Here is a 20,527-nt window from a genome sequence, read left to right on the forward strand (position 1 = left end):
GTTATTAAGTGTCGTTCGCTCAATTATGTCATTTTTTTAATGCAAAGATGACATTATGTGAGATGTCTTGTTAGTGATAGTGACAAACTTTAAAATGTAAAGTCATAACAAAGACATCTCACATAATGTCATCTTTGCATTAAAAATGACATAATTGAGCGAATGACACTTAATGACAGTTGTCATAAACATGCATAAAAACTCCTTCATATTCATAATCTGGGTATTTTCATACCTTTTCCTGAAATCTACTAGGGCCATATCTCATGTACTCTGCACTTTGATGTTAGGTCAGGTTCCTTTTATATTGACATTGATATTTTTTATAATACATTTTAAAGTATTATTTCCAGATATATATTATTGAGTTTAGAGGCTATAGTGATTTTGTTGTTGTAAACACTACTGTTACAGAAAAACATCTTTTTTTCATATTAAAATTAGTGCTGGGAATTGATTGAAACAAATTAACTAATTAATCACATTGTTTCTGTAATTAATCAAGATGAATCACGATTTTAAAAAATGGGCATTTTTAATATTTTGATATTGTAATCATTTCAGTTACTCTCCAAATGAATGTAGAAACAATACACATACAGAAAACAGTAATATAAAGAACAGCTCCGTGCTCTCTCCACGTCGTTCTTGTAAAATGATAACAAGTAATAACTAACTAAACAAACACTTCGCTGAGAAATACACTTAACGTTACCGCTGTATTGAAGAATCCGCTTCTCTCCACTGGTGCGCGCGAGCGGCGTGAGAGATGAGGTCATCGGGTGAAAGGTCATCATCATGTGATTAATTTTATTGTTTAATTTATTTAATTTTACTAATAGTTAGATTGGGCAGGCCTTCACAAAAGGGCCTTTGATTATACATATATATATATATATATATATATATATATATATATATATATATATATATATATATATATATATATATATAATAGTTTTTTTTTTTTTTTTGCCTTGACAAAAAGGGCACTTTTGGCATCAAGGGGCAAAGAGGCAGGTGCTCAAACACCCTTTAAAACCAGCCCCCAAGTTAAAGCTAAAATCATATTCGGGCCAAAGTATTGCTGTTCGAGGATACATTGTGATACCAGTGCAGTATGAAACACAGAAAGTCACCCTACCTCTGGTCATTGTAAAAGGAAGTAGACCTGCTCTGATTGGTAGGAACTGGCTAAACGAACTACACCTGAACTGGAAATAGATTTTCACTGTACACAGGGTGCTTACACAGGCAGAGTGGACCCCAGGAGTGAATGAGGTGTTACAGCCCCACCAGGCAGTGTTCTCGGAGAACCAAGGCTGCATAGAGGGTTTTAAAGCCAAAATATACATAGAACCAGGCACCATACCTATCCTCTGCAAAGCTCACCCAGTTCCTTATGCCTCAAAGGAAGCAGTAGAACAGGACCTGGACAGGTTGAAGAAAATGAATGTGATCTCAAAGACTGAGAAAAGTGAGTGGGCCAAGGTCAGTACACTCTAAAAAATGCTGGGTTAAAAACAACCCAAGTTGGGTTGAAAATGCACCAACCCAACAATTGGGTTGTTTTAACCCAATGGTTGAGTTGTTCTTACCCAGCAATTGGGTTGTCTTAAGCAACATTTAACCCAACCACTGGGTTAAAACAACTCAACCATTGGGTTAAAACAACCCAATTGTTGGGTTGGTGCATTTTCAACCCAATTTGGGTTGTTTTTAGACCAGCATTTTTTAGAGTGTATTAATTAATGTATGGAAGAGCAGACATACCCACTACCTTACACGGAAGATCTGTTTGCTACTTTAGCAGGAGGAACATCTTTCAGTAAGCTTGACCTCTCTCATGCCTACCAGCAGCTGATATTAGACGAAGAGTCAGAGAAGTATAACAGTCAACACTCATAAGGGCCTTTACAAATTTCATCGCCTCAGCTATGGTGTTTCCAGTGCGGCTGCAATTTTTCAGTCTGTTATGGACCAGATTTTACAAGGGTTGGAACATGTGACATGTTTTTTGGACGATATTCTCATCACTGCTTCATATGAGGAGAAATATTATAAATAGTGCTCTCACGCCTGGAAAAACATGGAGTCTGAGTGAAACTGTCTAAATGTCAGTTTTTCCAGAAGAGTGTGGAATATCTGGGACATCGCATTGACCAGGATGGCCTGCAACCCAATGATGAAAAGGTTGCAGCCATAAAAAAAGCGCCGGAGCCGAAAAATGTCACAGTTCAGAAAACCTAAGAAGGACTTCGGCTCAATTACAGCCGTTTCCTGCCAAACCCCTCCACTATCCTCCACCCTTTACACAACCTGTTGAGAAAAGAGGCTAAGTGGGTTTGGACTTCTGATGCAAAGAAGCTATTACAGAAAAACAAAGTGTTGGTGCATTACGACAGCCGGTTGTGGTTGCCACTCCGGATTGCATGTGATGCATCACCCTATTGAGTAGGGGCGGTGATTTCTCATGTCATGGAAAATGGAAAGGAACGGCCTGTGGCTTTTGCATCAAGGACATTACCAGAGGCGGAAAGAAAATATGCCCAGATTGAAAAGGAGGCACTTGCAATCATCTTTGGGGTTAACAAATTCCATAAATATCTCTATGGGAGAAAATTCACACTCATAACAGATCACAAACCACTGTTATCGATCCTGGGACCCAAATCAGCAGTTCCAACTTTAGCAGCATTAAGGATGCAATGCTGGGCTCTCATCCTCATGGCATACAACTATGATATTGAGTATAGAAGATCAGCTGATCATGCAAACGCAGGTTATCGACAGCGCTTACTGGAGGACCTTCATCATTTGCACCCAGGCATTTGCCGCATGAAAGCTCTCGCTCGCGGCTATGTGGTGGCCTGGCTGTCATGGAGAAGAGCTGGTGAAAGTTTGCTCAATCTGCCAATCTGTTCAGAAAATGCCAGCAGTCGCTCTGTTGCACCACTGGAGATGGCCGGAAAGAGTCTGGCAGAGGATTCACATTGATTTTGCTGAAAAGGACAAGCAGTATTTTCTGGTGGTCACTGATAGCCATTCAAAGTGGTTAGAAGTTTTTCCCATGTCCTCTACCACCTCTCACAACACAATTGAAGTGCTGCGAAGCTTGTTCTCTGCGTATGGACAGAGAAGAGTTGGTATCAGATAATGGTCCACAGTTGGTGTCAAGGGAGTTTACTCAGTTTCTGGAGAGAAACGGTATCAAACACACTGCTGTGCCTGCATAACATCCTGCATCAAATGGAGCTGCAGAGAGGTCAGTGCAGATTTTGAAACGTGCTCATGAAGGATGTGTTGGAGGCGGAGGGAAAAGCTCCTTTGCCACTAAGTCAAATCAGACTCAGTCAGATTTTTTTGGGTTGTGAGATTTAAATGCAAGTTTAGTTGTTGCTAATTATTTCTAAACTTTAAATGGTTCTTGTTTAAAACTAAAAAGGGAGGAATGTAATAGATTTGTGTTAGACAGTTTTAGGCTGCCACCTTGTGTGTCATTATTGTAATGAAAGAGTTTGTGTTAAGTATTTGGTAAATGATTTTTGAGCCAATGCGGCAACTGTAGTTTTAAGTCTGTTCACGGAATTAAGAAAGTAAAGACGTGTTGCCGTAGTTCTGCTTGCTTTGTTTTTGTCTTCCACATGATACACTACAAGATGCAAAACAGACTAATACAAGTAGGTTGTAAATATGTGGGCTGTTAAATGTTCTGTAGGGTTACATGTTGGTTGTAGTAAAAAGGCAATGTCTGCTCAACCAAAAGTCTAAGTTTAAGGTGGGACTATCTATCCTAATCAATTAAGGCAATTTTTCCCCCAACCCTGTTCCTGGAGGCACACCAACACCACGGGTTCAGTTCATTAGTCAAGGCATTGATCAGGGAGTCTGCCATTTTAAGGGCTGTCTTAATCGCACAATCCTTTCAGTGCACTAAGATGCTCACCCCCTAAAAGTCCATAATGCACTGCAGAAGCTTCAATGACGTGAGCAAACTCGCTAAACATAACGAAACATGATATATGAAACATGAAACATGATATTTCAAAATGAAAAACATTATTTTATTATATTTAGGCATAAACAAACATTGTTAGACATGTAATAAACAGAATCTACAGTAACTAACATTTATTTTATCTTACAGATATCAGCTCTACTGTTGTTCATAAATACCCATAATAATGGTGTACAACGAGGACGTTGCCACATCGCCGTAAATAGAGTCATCAGTCTACCAATGCAGTGGTTCACAAAGCTGTCTTGCAAAACGACTACACCTACCCCGACCCTAAACATACCCTTACAATAATGCAAATTATGGTAATTAAATGACGCGATATTGATGTGCGCATGCCCAGTGCCCATAGTAAATGGAAGATTGTCGTTTTCAGATTTATCCACTTTGGGACCCGGTTTCAAAAAATATCGGATTCATGCTTCCAAAACGCCGGATCCGTGTGGATGAAACACTGATATGTTACAAAATGTATACGTATACAGCTAAACGTTTTGAGGGGGCCTGAGTCACAAGCTCAGGAGCTAGGGAACTGATTGAGATTGAGACACCCCACATATCTTTTCATTTCTTCCTAATAAAATACACAAAAAACATAAAAATATGTTGATTTGCCTCCAGTACCAGGGTTGTGACCTTATGGTCAGACTGGAACCCAAAAGGTTGTGGGTTTAATTCCCAGTGCTGGCAGGAAATTAATGAGGTGCCCTTGAGCAAAGCACCTAACCCCAAATTGCTCCCTGGGTGCCGCAGAAAAAAATGGTTGCCCATTGCTCTGGGTGTGTGTATTCACTACTCACTCTGCCTAATTGTGTGTGCACTAGCTTGGATGGGTTGACTGCAGAGGACAAATTCCAAGTATGGTTTACCTTACTTGGTTGTCCCATTTAAACAACAATAATAATAATAATAATAATAATAATAATAATAATAATAATAATAATCAATTTAGTGACACTAGCAGTGCAGAAATACTGTGTTCAATTTGCAACATAAAATACGCTCCCAGATGTCTCTATTTATCTTGCTTTAGATTTTTTGATAAAGCTCAGTGTCTATCAATGAACTCTCTGACTGCATTGTTACTTTTCCTCCCCTATACAGATTCCACCAACAGCGACTCAGCTAAATCTAAGGTAAGAAATCGTGGTCTAAAATTACATATTGTGAATTATATATTGTTTTGTATTAAACTGTGGCATAGCTATTTTTCATTGCATGTTGTGAAATGCAAAGACCCCTTTTTAAAGTATTATTTTTATTTTGGTGGTTTATGTGTGGAATATTCAACATAGTGACTGCTGTCTAAGTTAATTCTTATTTATAGTAAAAAGTATAATATTATAAATTCAGTATAACAATGAGTAAAAGTTTAACAGAAAAATTTACCGGTATGTGAATTTCAGAATGTCTTACTGCTTATTTATTTCCAGGTTCATTTTAAAAGAATATGAATTCCAGATTTCCATGTCTCCCTATAGATAAACTTCTGATTTCTTTGCTGAGTTTAAACTCTGAGTTTTCATTAGAAGACGTAAGCTTCAGCCATGGGCGTACATTTCATCTAACAGTTGTGGGGGAAAGTAAACAAAAAAAACAAAAACAAAATTCTCAAAAGCAATGTTTGAAGGGGACAAAAATAATATAGTCAAAATTCTACTTGTAAGGTTATTTGTGGCATTTTTGGCATCTTATGTCCATTTTTCTTTTTCTTGTGTGTGTTGGTGAGGTACGTGATGGACCAAACCACTGAGGCAAGAGATTATTTTGCCCCAATTTGCATTTTTATAATTTTATACTTACACAATTATTCTAAAGGTGCCCTAGAATGAGTTGAAAAAAATATGTTAAATTGTTCTGATATCTACATAGAGGGTATGTGGCTTATTTAAGGGCAAAACATTGTCCAGATACAATTTTACAGATCCATTTACAACCCTATAAATTGTCTCTATGTAATGCTCTGTTTTTGCCTTATTTGGAAGAGTCATGAATATTAATGTTGAGCTCTGCTCTGATTGGCTTATTTCAGCAGCTCACAGCACACAGCAGATCAGTTGTTCAGTTGTTCAACAAACGGCTCATGAGTCCTGACAGAACACAGACCGACTGGATGACACTTTAAGCAGAACGTCTCAAATAGAGATTGCTAAAATGCAGCTTACTTGTTTATTGGTGTTTTTAGATCATATGCGCACGACAGAGAGCTTACGTGAATATGGTTGCCAGATTGTACATGTTTAGGTAAAACACCGGATAGTATACGTGTTCTTTTCATAGAAAAGCTCTGATTGGGGAATTTAAATGACTGAAATCTGGCAACCGTAAGCACGAACGCTCATCCTTCCAGTAGACAAAACCAAAACCAGTGATTTTAGACTCGTCTTTTTTCGTCAACGATATTGCATGTTTATATAACATTAGTCACATTGTAGGCTCTGCAGTGACTGTGGTGTACTCTAAAATACAAGCGTGCAAAAACATCATACTTAAGTTCTCAAAAATATAAATATATTTATTTTTACAAAATTAATAACCTTGTCCAATGACTATCGTTTTAACTTATATGGTGGAAAAGGTGACATTTGCTAGAAGGATCGAGTGAACGATCTGTAAGCAACGTATCTATGGTTGTATTTTGTAATACAAAATAATATCAACTTTTGTCATTATACACACTATTTAGTTTTGTATGGTACTTGGTGTTTCCTATTGTTACTGTACTAGCATCTTGCATTATCTAGACAATGCAGTCTCTCTAAGATACTTTCAATTTAATCAGAAATTATTTAAACAGTCAATAGAGTCAAAGAGTGAAACTTGCTTGAAATGGGCCGAACAAACGAACGATCTTGAATTAAATTGTGGTGGTATCCAATTATAAACATCAACCATGACTGTTGACATTTTTAATCTGTAGGAAGGGTAGAAAAGTCCTCACGTCCCCTGCACAGCCTGGAACATGACATATGAGTCCATGAGAGCAACGTTTTTTTCTATTCTCCAGCGTCGCTTGTTTACCTGCAGTTCCGCCTGACAATGAACATGTTTGGAGATATGCAAATGTTGAGGGCGTATATATAAATGATCCCCCAACGATTGCTTCACGGTTGGCGTTGTGTTGAGAATCACTTAATTTGTCTGTGGTGTTTTTCATGCATGAGATTTATATAAGAAGTAGGAGGTGATAGTGTTTGAGACTCACAGTATGTGATGTCCATGTACTGAACTCTTATTATTTAACTATGGTAAGGTTAATTACATTTTTCATTCTAGGGCACCTTTAAGTATATATATTTATATTATTTATAATACACAATATGGTAAAACCCTCAAATAGCTCTGCAGTAAAATACAACTTTCATCACAGGGAACTTCCACCTCCAAGAAAGACCCAAGTGCCAAAGACTTCTTCCCCTTGTCCATCATATCAGCCATGTCCCGGAAGAGAAAGAAACACCAGAGCACCTTCCTCGCAGGCAGGGGCACTGATGAAGACTCTGAGTATGAGCCAATCAAAGCCAGCAACTATGAGGGAGTGAGTGGCAACAATGAGAATCCAGGGGAAAGCGAAGCAAGACAAAGCAGACCCCGAAAATCAGAAGAAGAGACTGAGGAAGTCAGTGAGATGGAGGGAAAACCAAAACAGGTGGAGGAGGGCCATGAAGAAGAAAGGGTGGCAGAGGAGAAGAACATCATTCTGAAGAAGGAAAAGAATGAGATAAAAGTAAAGGTTTCTGAGAGACAACAAATTGATCGGATTCAGTCTCTGCGCCCTCCAAGTTTCCATTATCCACACCACCACAGTGTGTCAGGGCTCGGAGCCTCATTGCAGCTGAACAACTCCTTTGTCTCCACCTGCTCCAGTCCACCACAGCCCTTGAATACAACTCAAAGTCTTGCATGGAGGAAACTGAGAGAAGAAAGAGTGCGACCTCACTCGCTGTACGTAGAGCAGAGCCAGACTGGAGAGGAACGGGCATCTCATACAAACCTGGACTTCTCAAGAGTCAAAGCATCTATTGTTAGAGGTAGGAGCAGCAGGGAATCAACTCTTCAGCAGGGCTGGATGTGTCAAGAGCAGGTCAACCGAACAGCCGCTGGCATTTGGGGAGCAGGAAGCCTGCGGCAAGCTGGCTCACCAGAGACGAGACTGGAGGCACCACACAGTTCTGGTTAATATTCCCGGGGAGGGATGACCAAGCAATAAAACACTATAAAACATGAAACACATAAACAACCTCTTTCAAACTTCAGCCCTTCTCAACTTTAATGCTTTTGTCCTCTCACAGCCTGGCAGCTAAAGTCACAAACTATATGACAGAACGCCATTCTCATGATATCAACAAGTAGAAGAAGGATTAAGCACAATGTACTTTGAAGTTAAAGTATTTTTAGTGTCTGAGGTTGAAAATGTCATTCAGTGCTTCCACTTTAAGAACACAGCATAAATGATATGTAGCAGATAATTTACATTCACAGTCGCAAAATACGTTTTGTGGGAATGACAATCTGACTGTATGTTAGCCTGCTACATGGCTACTCATCAAATACAAAAATATTTGAGTTGAAATTATTTTATAATCTTACATTATTATTATTTTATAGCTTTAACTAAGAAAAATAGTCCAATACAATACAATGTACAAAACAATAAGCCTGGAAAAAAGTAACAATCAAGGTATTTCAATAGGAATCAGTTCGCTAATAATTTTGCTTGAGGGTGAAAGATTTTCCCATGCTGTGGTTTGCATCAGGTTTAAGTTGGTTACACGAATTTGCAGCATTGACCAACAGAAAGGTGCCTGGTCTTAAGAGTGTGTGAGATGTGCTTCATACATATATATATATATATATATATATATATATATATATATATATATATATATACAGACTTTGCCCTGACCAAGGTGTGCTTAAGTGTTTTTTTTTTTTTTTTTTAATTGCTAATGCAACCTTTTACACCACAGACTTAACCTAAATTGGTATTATCTATATGGGCAAATTTTAATTTAACAGCTGATTGGATTGTAATACATTACGTACCTTTCTATCAAAGTTATCTGACATTATCAAGATTCATTTGTTCTGAAAGTTTAACTGAGTTCGTCATATTTTATTTCCATTTTCTATAACGCGAATAAACTGATAATGTGAGAAAAATTAAAGGTGTCTAAATAAATTTAGGTTTGACTGTTTAAATATATATTAAATACAATTGTATTTATTCCTGTGATGACAAAATAAATGTCACCCGAGCACCAAATCATTAGTGTTTTAACTGTTTTAATTTTTCATTAAATACATTTAGCCTTGGTGAGCATAATGGACATAAAAAATAAAATAAAAATAAAAATCCAAAATGTTTGGACTGGCATATAATTAAGGTTTAATTAGGGATAGAACTAAATGCTGCAGGACAGCTGACCTCCAGGGCTCGAAGTTGCCCATCCCTTGTGCACAACTGAGTAATTTAAGAGCATATTAGGGAGAATGACTTAATTACACTATTCACAGTGCTTAATGAGATTGGAAGCGGACGAAATAATTGTTTTGGCTTATTGTGTTTAAAATTACACTCTATTTCAATAACTGACCTCTAAATCAGAATCAAGTATTTCAGAGAGCTACGAATAAGATAGCTATAGTATCCATAATTAAGATATTAAACTGCCTTCAAACTAGTTCCTCAAATTAGATTGTGATGTGAAACTGTCACCCCCTTTAAGTTCTCCAATGCAATAAAAGCTGTGGTAATGACAGAACTTCACATTGATGTCAAAATTAGATATTGTAGATTGTATCCTTGAATACCAACTTACTGTACCCTTTCCTCTACTTCCTATTTTTAGGAAGTTTTCGCTCCGTGGGGGTTTTGCTCCGTCATGGCTTTCATACTGTGCAGTTAATCTTTTGTGACCAGAAAGTGTTTGTCAACTTTTTATCCCCTTACAATCTAATATAAAATGTAATGTATAATGTAAACATCTTTGTTTTTACTTCCCTGTGCATGTACATTATATGGGTGATTGTGTGGACCAACTTTTGAAATAAAATGTACAAAGGCTTGCCTCTGTGTACAAATGATAAATATAATGTATATTATTTGTTTTAGATGGTTTCTTATTGTGTAATACTCTGTTCACTGGTTTACCTCTGTGCGGTTACATAAAGAATGTCTTCTTTCGGTATGAGGTACATGTACACAGAAATTTATTTATTTTTGCCGGTTTCCACTGTTTTTTTTTTGTGTGTTTTTTTTACGGTAAAACACTACCATTCAAACGTTTGGGGTCAGTAAGATTTTTGTTGGGGAAAGAAATTAATACTTTTATTCAGCAAAATATATACAGAAAATAAACAGCACAATGTTGTCAACTCAGATATAGTACCAAATGTTTTTGAGCAGCAAATCAGCATATTAGAATGATATGTGAAGCAACATGACATTGAAGACTGGAGTAATGATTGCTGAAAATTCAGCTTTGCCATCGCAGGAATGATGTATTAACCTATAAAAGTTATTGTAAAATGTCTATACATTTTTCACAATATTGCTGTATTACTTAAACAATTGATTGACCCTTGTCAGCATTAAGCAAACATTAATTCTTAATGAACCCCAAACTTGAACAATATTGTATTTATTTGTAGAAACATGGGTAGGTTCTGTGAAAAGATATGAGAAGATACCAAATCATCTTGACCAAACAATTTCTATGACTCCACAGTTGTCCTAAACTGCATTTGTTCATATTTTTCCTAATATTTCATCCTTCAAAATCTCTTGGCCATTCTGATTTTCTTTTCAAGGTATAATCCCAAATCACAAAATGAAGTATAATTTGTAAATATTTGTAAATAAAAAAATATTCATTTAGCATATACGGTTCCGGGTAAATAAATCAAATATTTTTGTTGAGTAGTAATTTAAAGTGTAAGCAAAATGTATGCAAATACATTTTAAAGCCGTTTTTGACAATTTGCTGTTTGCAGAAAATTTTCTTTTTTCAACACAAGTTATTGGTTTGTCCACATGCAGGAAAATGCCAAGGGAATTCTCAATGTATATGATTTTTTTTTTAAAATATAAACACTGACAGAGAATATAACAGGCAACATAAAGAAATAAAATAAAACGTGAAATAATTTAATCAACAATATATTTGGGCAAAACACCATTGACGGTTTTCCACTGTTTACAACATACTGTCTTGTCATGCATTAACACACTGAAGCATGTGCGCCACTGAATTTGAAACGCTGCATGTTTGCTTGGTTTCTGAATGAAAGGCGCTTTTAAACATTCAATAATTATGGTGAATTAACAAAACACCTGACATTGGCGGAGATGTGATTGTGATGTCATGGCAAAGACGCAACAACTTAAGTGTAGTAGCGTTTCTGGCCGTTTTTTTTTTTTAACACATCTTTTACATAACATGAAAAGCATTGCAGGCTATTTTTTGTCGAGTTAATCGTACAAATGACAAACATACATTACTTTCGACTGACCAAATATGTGTGTCCGCACGAAAGATTTTAATAACATTTTCTGTCAGAAAAACATCGAGTTAAGTTACTTTCCGATGGCATAGGCTGAGAGGGTATTAGCTACCATAGAGATGCTGCTTACAGTAAAGACAGTGAAACGATTTGACGTCTAAAACGGAAATGAAACATCGCTTCAGCTTGACTGAGACGGGTTGAGTCCTGGCCCTTTACTTTTAGGGGTTTTGAGTAATAACTCGTTATTCTCGGCTCTCAGTCTCTCCACCTCAGTCTCCAGTTCCCGCACGCGCTGAGCGTCAGTGCCGTCATCTGTGCACTCAGGATTTCTCCGGACGTGGCGCAGCCAGTTGTTCTCCTCCTCTAACCGCGACATGCACTTCTCCAGCTCCAGGTATTCCCTAACCAGTTCTTGCTTGGACATATTCTGGAGAGTCTCGACGTGATACTTCTCATACGTCTCAGAGAAGTCTCTCTGCAAAAACTCCCCGCCTGCGTGGCCGGGTCTGCCCATACCGTCACTACCTTCGCCACCGCCGCCGCCGCCGCCCCCCTCCTCCTCGTCGTCCTCCTCGGCGTCGAAATTCTCATCCTCGCTGGCCGTGTCATCGGAGCGAATCGCCCCGGACTTTCGACCGGCCAGCTCCGTGTTGAGGTCAGGTTCTTCGCGGTCGTGTTCCTCCATCAAGAACTGGGTGGTGTTGTATGGGGCGACGGGGAGACCTTTAGCAAACATTTCGGCACGCACCCGCGACGCCCGCGCAGTTTCGCGTTCATCTAGCTCTTTCTTCTCCTCCCAGGTTAATTTGAAGTACGGCTTCCAGCGGCGCTTTTTTTTAGAGGGTCGTCGTCTGTGTTTCTTCTTGCCCTGTCGTCCATCTGACAGCCCCTCTGCGTTTAGTCTCGTGCAACCACCAGAGTCTCTCTTACTTTTTTTGTCCCCAGGAAACCCGTCGTCACTTGCTGCGTCGCCAGCCTTGGGCTCCGGATCGCTCCTATCCCGGCCGCGGCACATAGGATGTATATCTCCAGACACCAAACCCGGACAGATCTCCAGTTGATTTCTTTGCACTTGTTTTGAGGGAACGACACTTGTCAGACCATCTCGCTGCCGCCCTCTGCTGTCATCCTCCGGCGCAGTTTCTTCTTTAATAAGCTCCATAACTGTACACTCCCACCTGAAGAGATACAAGTTTGTGATCAGTGAGATGAGGGGAAACCCTCCTTTGTTAAACTGAGGTATGAATAGAAATCAACTTCATAAACACTGTCAATGAAAACAACCCACCAAACACTTGGGGGACAATAAATGTTTACTCAAAAAGTGAACGATTTTTAAAATAAGATTATAACATTAGCATTCACAAACTCGCATAAGTAAAATATGAGTTACCTTACCGTTCAACTCAAATATCGTTTTTGAGTTATTATGCTACCTAAGACTGTTAACGTTAACTCCTTTCTTTCCCTCTACTATTGACTTGGTTTCCCGACGAGTACAAGACCATTTCCCACCGATGCAAACTCCAATTCGCTTCTGCTACGAAGAGGAGTGGAGCTTGTGAATTTATTACCTCCCCCACGTAAGGCGCATGCGGCCTGTCCTCCAGTTTTTCCCCTGCTTTGTGGGACTTGAAGTCCTGGTAGGCATTGGCACAAAACAACATCTCTCCACCAAAACTGCATTACCCACAATTCAACAATTGTTTTCGGTCACTAGTGGGTTACGCCCACTGGCAATTTCCATTGGGTAAAAAGTTTTTGTACGCTTGCTGAACCATCGAAGCATTCTGATTGGTGGATTTTGTTGTCAATCAAAAAGAAAGCTGTCCCGGCCACTCTAGTGGTCGCTACCAAGCGTGTCCGAAGCGGGTAGAAACATCCGCCTCATTCTACGACACATTAAACTTTCACCGATTTACAAATACATAATACTACACATTTTGTTGATGTCATATTGTATGTAGAAAGTTTAAAATTATTGTATATTATATCGCGTTTGGTTATTTTGCCTCTCTACTTTAACAATTAAACCTACACCCTGCGCCCTTCTGAGGATTGATCACCACTCAAGCATAAAGTAGTTCTTTTCACAGCAATACACTCACAATTCAAAGTGAACAGTAACGATTGTATTACGGTGATGGCAAAATTCCAATTTATAACGACTAAAGTGTTTTTCACGTGTTCAAGTGAAATGTCAAATCAAAACAAAGTATAACACATTCTAGGGTTGTTACATGTAACGTTATTGATCTCTAGCGATGAAGCTATTATTTAGCAATGTTCGCTGGCCAGCTAGCTGGGTAATGGTGTCTAGATTAACATGAATTAGCTGGCACAAGCAAACTGGGGAAAAAAAAAAACAGTAACCTAGTTTTAAGTCGAAACAAAATAATTGTACATTGAAATACTTGGAGTTCTTTGTAGTCTATAGCAGAAATGTAACAGATGGATTTAGCTACAAGCTAGCTGGCAAAGCTTTCCAGTATATTAAAGAGCCGATTAGATGTATAACGTTACCACGCTTTTAGACGAAGTCGTTTTACAAGACACCAATGAGTTTCGTATCATATGGAAATGTTTAGGTTTGAGAAATTAAACCCCGCCGTTGGCTTGCTCGCTCATAAATTAAGTCGTGCTAGGGAAGTTAGCAAGCTGTCGCTTCTGTTAAAAGAAGTAAAGCAAAACAGAACATCGATATAATTGTTTTACACAATTTTACATGGTTTTTAAATGCGCATTTTTGCTGACGTCAACGTTTCCGTCAAAACTGAGTAAAAGCTCGAAACACAGCATAGCTATCAACTTACCATAAATCAGTAGTAGTAAGAAATGTTCATAATTACACAATGAAGGCATTTATAACAACACAAACCACATACAAGGCCAAAACAAACTGGTGATAAATCATTTTCTGGACAACAAATGGAATGGAACGAATGGAAGAGTCCCAATTCTTGCTTTAATCGCACGAAGACAATGCTATAGTAGACAATAATGTACGTGATTTGACCAAGATGAATGCATCTAACATGAAACGATAGTTCCTGAAGAAATACATTTAGTTTGAATCGACTCGCCTAGATATTACTAGGCCTAAATGCATCTAGTACCCATTTAAACTCAAACGAGCTACACAAAGGAAAACAACCCAGCAAATACAAGTTTTGTCTTCAAATAAATGTGTAATCAAAGTAAAAAGTGGATCATATTTTACACAATGCAGCTGTTATGTGCATTTTTATCCGCTCATTATAAAACAAATACAAATCTGTCTTATGTTCAGAAGATATTGTATTGCTGGTTCTTTTATCATATACTAGCCTCTCTGCATGTTATATTCCCCACGCAAAGGCCACTGTCTGCATCCTGCAAGTATGTTCAGCAGGTCTGTACTCTGTATTCCTTTGTGGTGCAGATGTCATTTAAATTTTCAAACATTAACAAAGAGATACTATTTAACGTGACTTATTTTCAAAATACCAGAGTATGGATATCATACATTATTGACAAAGTATGTGCACACATCTACATTTAACCAGCATTACTCCTGGACTCCAGAACTGTGCATATCTTGTTCATACAAGATTAAATGATCAGATTTCAGAGATATGAGGTTACAACATTTCCCCTCTTCACTTGACACAAAATAACAAGTGCTATACTTGAAACACTGAGCACCAGGTCACAATTATGATCAATTAGCTTTGACTGTTACTTTCATTTTTACTCAGTACAGTACATTTATATGCACACATGAATCTTTCTCTTCTTTCGTTGTAACAAAATCATTAAGCCCTGAGTCACAAAAGGCCACACCAACAACAGCAGCAATGTGCGTCCAGAGGAGTCAAATGGCCACCATTTCTCCTGTCAGCGAAACAGAAATTAAAATCTTAAAAGAGTTTTCTTTTCCATACATATCTGATATAAACACAAAGTGTATGACTGAGAAGCAGTGACAAGCAACAATTACTTCTCGAGACTCATGCTCAACAAGTCTGTTAGAAGTTTTACCTCAGCCTCGGCAGCTATGAACTGTAAATGGGATCTCCATTGTGAATTTTGAGCCTTAAAATAAATATACAGATAAAATAAAGACATATTAATTTGTATTCACTTATCAAAAAATACTAGTAGTTTAAATACAATTTTAATGCAGAAAATACTTCACAGAACATTTTTCTAAAAATTGTTTAATGACATTTAAAGTAGCACATTTATGACTGCAATTATGGTTAATCCTTCTGCTGATCAAAATTTTCATATTTCTTGAATTCGTAAAACTTTGATTTTCATAGATTTCATAGTTTATAATGCTCAGTTTTGACAAATAGCACACATTTATGGTATTTATTTTATTCAGCTTTCTTACATTTGCAGTTGCAAGACCTTCAACTACTTCTAGTCGTTCCATGACACTTTGCATGTCCTCTCTGAGTTGCTGTAAGGCAAGAATGATCTGCTGCTGCACCTGGCCATCCTGGAGTCTGTTAGGCCCACCTTTAGGATTGTCTCCACCCCCTTGCCCTGAACCAGCCCCTGAGGCAAGCCGCTCCGGCCATCTGGCATTGCGGTGGGCCATATAACCTGGAACAAAATCATGCATACATAATTTTTTTTGTCTTCGACATGTAGTGGACAACAACCAAACTTTCATCTGCACTAAAAAATGTGGTAACAAAAGCCCATTTTCCACTGAAATTACCCGGAAAAATTTGTATCAGGAACTTTTTTTACAGGAACGTTTTCCCCCCAGACATGCTACTGTCTGCGTTTCCACTGCAGTCTAAAAGTACCGCGAAGATTAGGCAAATTATCCCGGTGATGTAGGACTGCGCGCAACTGCTCCTCCTAGTCAGTGATGGACAGTAATAATTTTTGCGTGACATTGTCTGCAACAATAACAAGTGTGGAGAAGATTCAAGCTGTGCTGCTTTTGCTGGTTATATGTATTGGTTTACTAAAGAGGTAATTAAAACAGCAGAAAAGAGCACTGATACTAAAGTGTATTCTGAAAGCTTGTAAAGCTAGATATATGTTATTTTCAGCAATTATGGACATGACCATGAGATGGCTGAGACGAACGTGTGCCATCAGAGAGAAAGAGCAAGACTGATATTTACTGAACGCAGAACGAACCTCGCAAAAGACTTTTAAAAATGCCGGTTGAAATAAAATGCTGGGTGAGCTAAACCAATCAGCTTGTTCAGTGCCCAAGTCCTACCCTCGAAAGTTCCTGAACTTTGAAAAAGTACTACCTCACGAGCAGGGTCATTTGAAGGCGGAAATATTTACCCGGAATTTCATTTAGACTCTAGTTCCTGCGGTCGAAACACCGCCCAAAAGTTCCTAGTTCCTGGGGAAAATTCCTGCGGTGGAAACGTGTAAAGACAATTTGAGTGCTTCAGACCTGAAGGCAATTTAATTTCTTGAGCACCATATTGGAATGATTTCTAAAATATCATGTGATGCTGAAGACTGGTAATCTGACATGGTCATACTAAATTCTAGTCATAATATGAGTATGAAAATGCTCCATTGGGCTGTGATTATGGGGCATGTTTCAACCGAACCAGGAAAGACATCAATTGGATAGACCTACAACCAATCAGAGCAACGAAGCGATGTCAACAGAGCTCAACTGCACTGTGTTGTCAAGTCCACGTTTTTTTTCCACAGGTTGTTTTCTATGTCCGCGGGTTGAAGCGACTATTATGTGATATATAGACCCATGAGTGCGAATTTTAGCAGGCAACCCTGCCAAAATAACACACATTTTACCTCCCAAACACAATTTTTTTCCCGGAGAACCCCACAGAGAAGCTATTGTTTAAGGCTAGTAGTTGGCGGGTTTTGTTGTAAAAACTTAGCAACCCTGTCTGCACATGCGCTGGAATAAACGACCTTTGCCGGTGTTGTAAAAAAAAAAAAAGGATTTAATGATACACAGAGTACTTACCAACATGATGATCATTTTTGAGAGAAATTGTGAAGGTGAATGCATATACAAACAAGCTCTCCGTTTAAGATTTGAACAAATATAATCCAAGCCCCTTTGATGACGTGAAAATCCAGATTAATCTCACCAGAAGGGTCCCTCCAGTGCTGCTGCATTTCCTTTCTTTCTTTGGTCCTCCTGTGGTTTGGAGGGCCATGCCTATCTTCTGCCCCCTCAGCACCATGTCCAGCACCCATCTGAGTCACCTGAGAAAGAGGGCTGTAATGTTGCTCCTGGATTCCAGAGGTCTCTGTGCATGCATGTCCATTCTGGAAACTGGAATGATCACCTGGCAATGCAGCAAGCTGTAATGGCATACAAATTAGTGTAGAAAATGTGGGACATACATCATTACATCAATTTTAAGTAAATTAAGTCAAATTTTAGACCTTTTTAATGTCCAGCTGTTCCAGTGAGTCACAGAAGACTTCACTCTCTGAGTCACAAGTCAGCGCCTGACCCTCAGAAAGAAGTGGCTCTACACACATATGTGACCCTGGATCACAAAACCAGTCAAAAGTCTTTTTTTATTTATTATTATTAAGATGTACACATAATCTGAAACCTGAATAAATAAGATTTCAATTGATGTATGTTTTTTTAGGATAGGACAATATCTGTCCAAAATAAAACTATTTGAAAATCTGAGGGTGCAAAAAAATCTACATATAGAGAAAAATCAGCTGTAAAGTTGTCCAAATTAAGTCCTTAGCAAATTTTTTATATATTTACGGTAGGAAATGTAAAAAATATCTTCATTGAACATGATATTTTCTTTATAGCCTAATGATTTTATATATCCGTGCGACTTACGACCAGGATGACATATACAGCGATGAAATAATACATACAGTGCACAATCTTGGCATCATTTATTACTTATGTTTGAAAAATAGCTGTGCTCAGACATGTCTGGATAATAATCAAGACTGGTGCATTTCAGCCATAGTAGGTTCTAATATAATTTAAATGCACCCCCCCCCCCCCCCAAACCAAACAAAACAACAAAAACAAAACAAACAAACAAACAAAACGAAAACAAGTAAAAAAGTAAGAGTAAGAGTAAAACTGCAAGTGTTTGTTTGTACAAGCATAAAACCAATGCTTTTCCATTGTAAAAAAGTGTTTGGGCGGAGTTAAACATTTTTTGGATAGACATTCAACATTTATAGATAATCATTCGATTACCTGTGGTCTCAGATTGAACTTTATTGTCAGGGACCGTCTCTGTGTCCTCCTGTTGAAGAGCGGGTTCTTGTGTTGTCTTATCCACATCATGTTCAGCAAAACCATCAATTGGTTCTTTGGTATTTACATCTTTGAAATACAATGCCGAAATCATAAGTTTATCACACAGAACTCATAGTATTTTACAAAAAAATAAAATAATAATATATTAATAATACACACCCGATCTGAGAGATAAAAATGCCTCTGGAGGTCTAGGCATATCGTGAATGACATGATAGAGAGGTTCAAAATAGTGGAAAAAGGATGCAGTCTTCTCATTGATTTGCATGGTGTCTATTACCTGTTAGTGATATAAAACAACAAATGAATTTATATAGAAACAAATAATTAGCTTGGCCGCTCACAAATTTGCATGATATCTACACAGCGACATGATTTAGAGAAACAAAAAAAAAAATGCTAATACTTCTTTTTTTTCTCCTAAAGTTGCTTTATGGATTTATGAGGTTTCATTGAAGCTCTCACACCTCTTGAGCAACTTTCTTCATTTCATCCACATAAGCAGCCATGGCACTCTCTCGACTCATGTCTCCCAGTTGATTCCAAGCATCCCTGACACAAGATCAGTCCTTTAAATCGCTCTCATCACATGCACTTTAATTAGGCACAATATGGAACTTAATTATGATGTTAAATTTAAGTTAAAAAGTTACCATTTGTAACGGCCAATAGGGTCCCAGAATCCAGGACGTGATGCTGTACATGGGCCACATACTGCCTGTTTGTACAAGCCATAAAACCGCAGCATCACTTCATAAGAGGGTCTGTAGGAACCTGTGCAAGTACAATTTAAATTTAACACCAGTGTCATAATTTGCTGCTGCAAATAATGTGAATCAGTGTGATATGGTTGACTCGTGTTTACATTTACAGAAATGTTTGCAATGACAAGCTTTGCAAGTTTTATATCTGCTACAATATGATGCTGTCGTGTTGAATGACATCATCGCAGCTGTGTACAATCATGTATTTTTTGTCAATGGTGAGCAAAGCTACCATTTTGGGGCAGGCTTTGAATGACGTCGACAGCCGCCTGAAAGCTCCTTTGACAGTCCCCGGCCTCTGACATTGTAAGATCTGGCATATCATACGGTCTCTATCTTTCCCAAACTTCTGCTGCCGCATGTTCATTGACTGGACAACCTGTAAATTATATTCACTGGTGACAAATGTGTCATTCTGACATTCTATGCAATGTTCAGAAATAAAGTTTCGGAAGAATTGTGTTCTCATATTACTTGGACGACACTTAAGAAAGGTTATGAAATTAAAATACTAATTACTACTTTAATGAATATACTTATTTTTAATCGTCCAAGTGACTTAGAATTCCTGCCCTGTCTGATTTATAGCTAATTTAGGAGGTCAAGCAGAGTTAGCTAGGTTCAACTCACCTGCCCTGTAATCCTGTTGCCATACCAGAACACTATAACGGTAATTAAAAACAATATAACGACCGGTCACGTTGGTAAACACAGTTTATGAAAGCGATGCACCCTCTCCTTTCTTTGCACATTTAGTTTAAGAACCGAATGTTTCGTTCCGTTCACCTCTTGGAATTTCGGCCCGGAGTTCACTTCCTGGTTCTGTCACGTGATGTGGCGATGATTGGTCTTGTCACTACTCGATCCGTACCGGCAACACGATTTGTTCTGCGCATGCGCGAAAACGTACTTTTGACGTCACTTCCTGTCATCGCCAAAGTTTTTTGCGACAACGGTGTCACTTTTAAAAAATATATATAT

At 38.2% G+C, this 20,527-nt stretch overlaps 3 protein-coding genes across 6 annotated transcripts in view; 1 reads left to right on the top strand and 2 right to left on the bottom strand.

Annotated features, from left to right (window-relative positions):
• arhgap23b (Rho GTPase activating protein 23b) overlaps positions 1–8,834 on the top strand; it is a 266,684-nt gene extending 257,850 nt beyond the window's left edge. The window contains 3 exon segments of the mRNA XM_067429696.1: positions 5,123–5,154; positions 7,389–8,161; positions 8,163–8,834. Of these exon segments, the coding sequence (XP_067285797.1) occupies positions 5,123–5,154; positions 7,389–8,161; positions 8,163–8,217 (860 nt within the window). The 3' untranslated portion in view covers positions 8,218–8,834.
• Positions 8,835–11,147: 2,313 nt separating this feature from the next.
• On the bottom strand, positions 11,148–14,478 carry hexim1 (HEXIM P-TEFb complex subunit 1). 2 transcript variants are annotated; one of them, XM_067429100.1, is made up of 2 exons: positions 14,341–14,478; positions 11,148–12,705 (listed from the first exon to the last, which is right to left on the bottom strand). In XM_067429100.1, exon 2 carries the CDS (start codon positions 12,687–12,689, stop codon positions 11,706–11,708), a length of 984 nt encoding a protein of 327 aa, XP_067285201.1. In that variant the 5' UTR covers positions 12,690–12,705; positions 14,341–14,478; the 3' UTR covers positions 11,148–11,705. The 2 variants fall into 2 exon arrangements, with proteins under 2 accessions (XP_067285201.1, XP_067285200.1); XM_067429099.1 differs by lacking the exon at positions 14,341–14,478 and adding an exon at positions 12,926–13,082.
• Positions 14,473–20,367, bottom strand: acbd4 (acyl-CoA binding domain containing 4). Of its 3 annotated transcripts, XM_067429096.1 has the most exons (11): positions 20,177–20,367; positions 19,779–19,925; positions 19,436–19,556; positions 19,250–19,334; positions 18,942–19,062; positions 18,720–18,848; positions 17,921–18,027; positions 17,620–17,836; positions 15,906–16,120; positions 15,548–15,601; positions 14,473–15,400 (listed from the first exon to the last, which is right to left on the bottom strand). In XM_067429096.1, the coding sequence occupies exons 2-11, from the start codon at positions 19,864–19,866 to the stop codon at positions 15,275–15,277; spliced, it is 1,263 nt and encodes a 420-aa protein (XP_067285197.1). In that variant the 5' UTR covers positions 19,867–19,925; positions 20,177–20,367; the 3' UTR covers positions 14,473–15,274. The 3 variants fall into 3 exon arrangements, with proteins under 3 accessions (XP_067285197.1, XP_067285198.1, XP_067285199.1); XM_067429097.1 differs by lacking the exon at positions 20,177–20,367 and having other exon boundaries at positions 19,436–19,558; positions 19,779–19,919; XM_067429098.1 differs by lacking the exons at positions 19,250–19,334; positions 20,177–20,367 and having other exon boundaries at positions 19,779–19,917.
• Positions 20,368–20,527: the final 160 nt, after the last annotated feature.

The sequence above is a fragment of the Pseudorasbora parva genome, chromosome 21 (genome assembly GCF_024679245.1).
Source record: "Pseudorasbora parva isolate DD20220531a chromosome 21, ASM2467924v1, whole genome shotgun sequence".
NCBI lineage: Eukaryota > Metazoa > Chordata > Actinopteri > Cypriniformes > Gobionidae > Pseudorasbora > Pseudorasbora parva.